Source organism: Perca flavescens, chromosome 10 (genome assembly GCF_004354835.1).
Source record: "Perca flavescens isolate YP-PL-M2 chromosome 10, PFLA_1.0, whole genome shotgun sequence".
NCBI lineage: Eukaryota > Metazoa > Chordata > Actinopteri > Perciformes > Percidae > Perca > Perca flavescens.
This window is the reverse complement of record NC_041340.1, coordinates 152,268-157,267: the sequence shown is the minus strand read 5'-3', so window position 1 is coordinate 157,267 and position 5,000 is coordinate 152,268. Positions and strand designations below refer to the sequence as shown.

Here is a 5,000-nt window from a genome sequence, read left to right as displayed (position 1 = left end):
GAGGTGGAGGACATGAAGCTGCTGGCAAAAATCCAGGCGCTGGAGATCCGCTCTCACAACCTGCTGCAACAAGTAGGAACCAAACTGATCTATCTCTACACCAGGTAGGAACCAAACTGATCTATCACTACACCAGGTAGGAACCAAACTGATCTATCTCTACACCAGGTAGGAACCACACTGATCTATCTCTACACCAGGTAGGAACCAAACTGATCTATCTCTACACCAGGTAGGAACCAAACTGATCTATCACTACACCAGGTAGGAACCAAACTGATCTATCTCTACACCAGGTAGGAACCAAACTGATCTATCTCTACACCAGGTAGGAACCAAACTGATCTATCTCTACACCAGGTAGGAACCAAACTGATCTATCACTACACCAGGTAGGAACCAAACTGATCTATCTCCACACACCAGGTAGGAAACCAAACTGATCTATCTCTACACCAGGTAGGAACCAAACTGATCTATCTCTACACCAGGTAGGAACCAAACTGATCTATCACTACACCAGGTAGGAACCAAACTGATCTATCACTACACCAGGTAGGAACCAAACTGATCCATCTCTACACCAGGTAGGAACCAAACTGATCTATCTCTACACCAGGTAGGAACCAAACTGATCTATCTCTACACCAGGTAGGAACCAAACTGATCTATCTCTACACCAGGTAGGAACCAAACTGATCTATCACTACACCAGGTAGAAACCACACTGATCTATCTCTACACCAGGTAGGAACCACACTGATCAATCTCTACACCAGGTATGAACTACACTGATCCATCTCTACACCAGGTAGGAACCAAACTGATCTATCACTACACCAGAAGTTAGATCGATAAAAGCGCCTAAACAAACGTCGAACTTCTGATTGGATATCAGGTAGTTTAGGGGAACTTCTGATTGGATATCAGGTAGTTTAGGGGAACTTCTGATTGGATATCAGGTAGTTTAGGGGAACATCTGATTGGATATCAGGTAGTTTAGGGGAACATCTGTTTGGATATCAGGTAGTTTAGGGGAACTTCTGATTGGATATCAGATAGTTTAGGGAACTTCTGATTGGATTTCAGTTAGTTTAGGGGAACTTCTGATTGGATATCAGATAGTTTAGGGGAACATCTGATTGGATATCAGGTAGTTTAGGGGAACTTCTGATTGGATATCAGATAGTTTAGGGGAACATCTGATTGGATATCAGGTAGTTTAGGGGAACTTCTGATTGGATATCAGGTAGTTTAGGGGAACTTCTGATTGGATATCAGATAGTTTAGGGGAACTTCTGATTGGATTTCAGTTAGTTTAGGGGAACTTCTGATTGGATATCAGATAGTTTAGGGGAACTTCTGATTGGATTTCAGTTAGTTTAGGGGAACTTCTGATTGGATATCAGATAGTTTAGGGGAACATCTGATTGGATATCAGATAGTTTAGGGGAACATCTGATTGGATATCAGATAGTTTAGTGGAACTTCTGATTGGATATCAGATAGTTTAGGGGAACATCTGATTGGATATCAGATAGTTTAGGGGAACATCTGATTGGATATCAGGTAGTTTAGTGGAACTTCTGATTGGATATCAGATAGTTTAGTGGAACATCTGATTGGATATCAGATAGTTTAGTGGAACATCTGATTGGATATCAGGTAGTTTAGGGGAACTTCTGATTGGATATCAGATAGTTTAGTGGAACATCTGATTGGATATCAGGTAGTTTAGTGGAACATCTGATTGGATATCAGATAGTTTAGTGGAACATCTGATTGGATATCAGGTAGTTTAGGGGAACTTCAGTTCCAACACCAGTTCATCGTGGATATAAAAGCGACAAAAGCATCGAAAAAAGGGTTAAAAAAACGTTCAAAAAAGTGCCAAAAACGTATGGCTGGGTATCGACATGGGCCTCACGGCAGAGTGATGTAACAGGAAGCGTCTATGTGTAACAGGAAGTGTCTGTTTCCCCAGCAGGAGGGTGGCGAGCGCCACCTGTCGGCCCGCTGGGCCCGGTTCTTGGCCGGCCGGCCGGAGAACGAGCTCGGTCCGTCCCCGGAGCTCAAAGCTCTGCTGCGTGGCGGAGTCCCACCGGAGTACCGGCAGAGGGTCTGGCGCTGGCTGGTCTGGGCCAGAACCAGGACCGCCAGAGACCGCCACCCACAGCGCTACCAGCAGGTAAACAGGAAGTAACACCCACAGCGCTACCAGCAGGTAAACAGGAAGTAACACCCACAGCGCTACCAGCAGGTAAACAGGAAGTAACACCCACAGCGCTACCAGCAGGTAAACAGGAAGTAACACCCACAGCGCTACCAGCAGGTAAACAGGAAGTAACACCCACAGCGCTACCAGCAGGTAAACAGGAAGTAACACCCACAGCGCTACCAGCAGGTAAACAGGAAGTAACACCCACAGCGCTACCAGCAGGTAAACAGGAAGTAATACCTGGGGATACAAGCAGGTAAACAGGAAGTAATACCTGGGGATACAAGCAGGTAAACAGGAAGTAATACCTGGGGATACAAGCAGGTAAACAGGAAGTAATACCTGGGGATACCAGCAGGTAAACAGGAAGTAATACCTGGGGATACCAGCAGGTAAACAGGAAGTAATACCTGGGGATACAAGCAGGTAAACATGAAGTAATACCTGGGGATACAAGCAGGTAAATAGGAAGTAATACCTGGGGATAACAGCATGTAAACAGGAAGTAATATCTGGGGATACAAGCAGGTAAACAGGAAGTAATACCTGGGGATACAAGCAGGTAAACAGGAAGTAATACCTGGGGATACAAGCAGGTAAACAGGAAGTAATACCTGGGGATACCAGCAGGTAAACAGGAAGTAATACCTGGGGATACAAGCAGGTAAACATGAAGTAATACCTGGGGATACAAGCAGGTAAACAGGAAGTAATACCTGGGGATACAAGCAGGTAAATAGGAAGTAATACCTGGGGATACCAGCAGGTAAACAGGAAGTAATACCTGGGATACAAGCAGGTAAACATGAAGTAATACCTGGGGATACAAGCAGGTAAACAGGAAGTAATACCTGGGGATACCAGCAGGTAAACAGGAAGTAATACCTGGGGATACCAGCAGGTAAACAGGAAGTAATACCTGGGTATACCAGCAGGTAAACAGGAAGTAATAGCTGGGTATACCAGCAGGTAAACAGGAAGTAATACCTGGGTATACCCAGGGGATCAACAAGGAATTTACAAATCAATTAAATGTAGCGAGTTCTGATGTCCTGATACAGCCGCGATGAAAAGGCAGTAAAATCAATATCAAACAAAATGAAGATCTGCAGTATTTCACTGTATTTAGTATTTCACTGTATTTAGTATTTCACTGTATTTAGTATTTAACTTTATTTAGTATTTCACTGTATTTAGTATTTCCCTGTATTTAGTATTTCACTGTATTTAGTATTTCACTGTATTTAGTATTTCACTGTATTTGGTATTTCACTGTATTTAGTATTTCACTGTATTTAGTATTTTACTTTATTTAGTATTTCACTGTATTTGGTATTTCACTGTATTTAGTATTTCACTGTATTTGGTATTTCACTGTATTTAGTATTTTACTTTATTTAGTATTTTACTTTATTTAGTATTTCACTGTATTTAGTATTTCACTGTATTTAGTATTTCACTGTATTTAGTATTTTACTTTATTTAGTATTTCACTGTATTTAGTATTTCACTGTATTAGTTTTCACTGTATTTAGTATTTTACTTATTTAGTATTTCACTGTATTTAGTATTTCACTTTATTTAGTATTTCACTGTATTTAGTATTTCACTTTATTTAGTATTTCACTGTATTTAGTATTTCACTTTATTTAGTATTTCACTGTATTTAGTATTTCACTTTATTTAGTATTTCACTTACTTAGTATTTCACTGTATTTAGTATTTCACTGTATTTAGTATTTCACTTTATTTAGTATTTCACTGTATTTAGTATTTCACTGTATTTAGTATTTCACTGTATTTGGTATTTCACTGTATTTAGTATTTCACTGTATTTAGTATTTCACTGTATTTAGTATTTCACTTTATTTAGTATTTCACTGTATTTAGTATTTCACTTTATTTAGTATTTCACTTTATTTAGTATTTCACTTACTTAGTATTTCACTGTATTTAGTATTTCACTGTATTTAGTATTTCACTGTATTTATTATTTCACTTTATTTAGTATTTCACTTTATTTAGTATTTCACTGTATTTAGTATTTCACTTTATTTAGTATTTCACTGTATTTAGTATTTCACTTTATTTAGTATTTCACTTACTTAGTATTTCACTGTATTTAGTATTTCACTGTATTTAGTATTTCACTTTATTTAGTATTTCACTGTATTTAGTATTTCACTGTATTTAGTATTTCACTGTATTTGGTATTTCACTGTATTTAGTATTTCACTTTATTTAGTATTTCACTGTATTTAGTATTTCACTTACTTAGTATTTCACTGTATTTAGTATTTCACTGTATTTAGTATTTCACTGTATTTAGTATTTCACTTTATTTAGTATTTCACTTTATTTAGTATTTCACTGTATTTAGTATTTCACTTTATTTAGTATTTCACTGTATTTAGTATTTCACTTTATTTAGTATTTCACTGTATTTAGTATTTCACTGTATTTAGTATTTCACTTTATTTAGTATTTCACTGTATTTAGTATTTCACTGTATTTAGTATTTCACTGTATTTAGTATTTCACTGTATTTAGTATTTCACTGTATTTAGTATTTCACTTTATTTAGTATTTCACTGTATTTAGTATTTCACTTTATTTAGTATTTCACTGTATTTAGTATTTCACTGTATTTAGTATTTCACTTTATTTAGTATTTCACTGTATTTAGTATTTCACTGTATTTAGTATTTCACTGTATTTAGTATTTCACTGTATTTAGTATTTCACTTTATTTAGTATTTCACTGTATTTAGTATTTCACTGT

The 5,000-nt window shown here is 37.1% G+C and overlaps 1 protein-coding gene across 1 annotated transcript in view; it reads left to right on the top strand.

The window, feature by feature from the left end:
- tbc1d2 (TBC1 domain family, member 2) overlaps positions 1-5,000 on the top strand; it is a gene marked incomplete at its 5' end in the record, with an annotated part of 43,731 nt that overhangs the window by 27,954 nt on the left and 10,777 nt on the right. Inside the window, 2 exons of the mRNA XM_028590135.1 lie at positions 1-72; positions 1,985-2,188. The exon at positions 1-72 is cut by the window's left edge and continues 40 nt beyond it. Coding sequence (XP_028445936.1) covers positions 1-72; positions 1,985-2,188 — 276 coding nt within the window. The remainder of the gene's footprint in view (positions 73-1,984; positions 2,189-5,000) is intronic.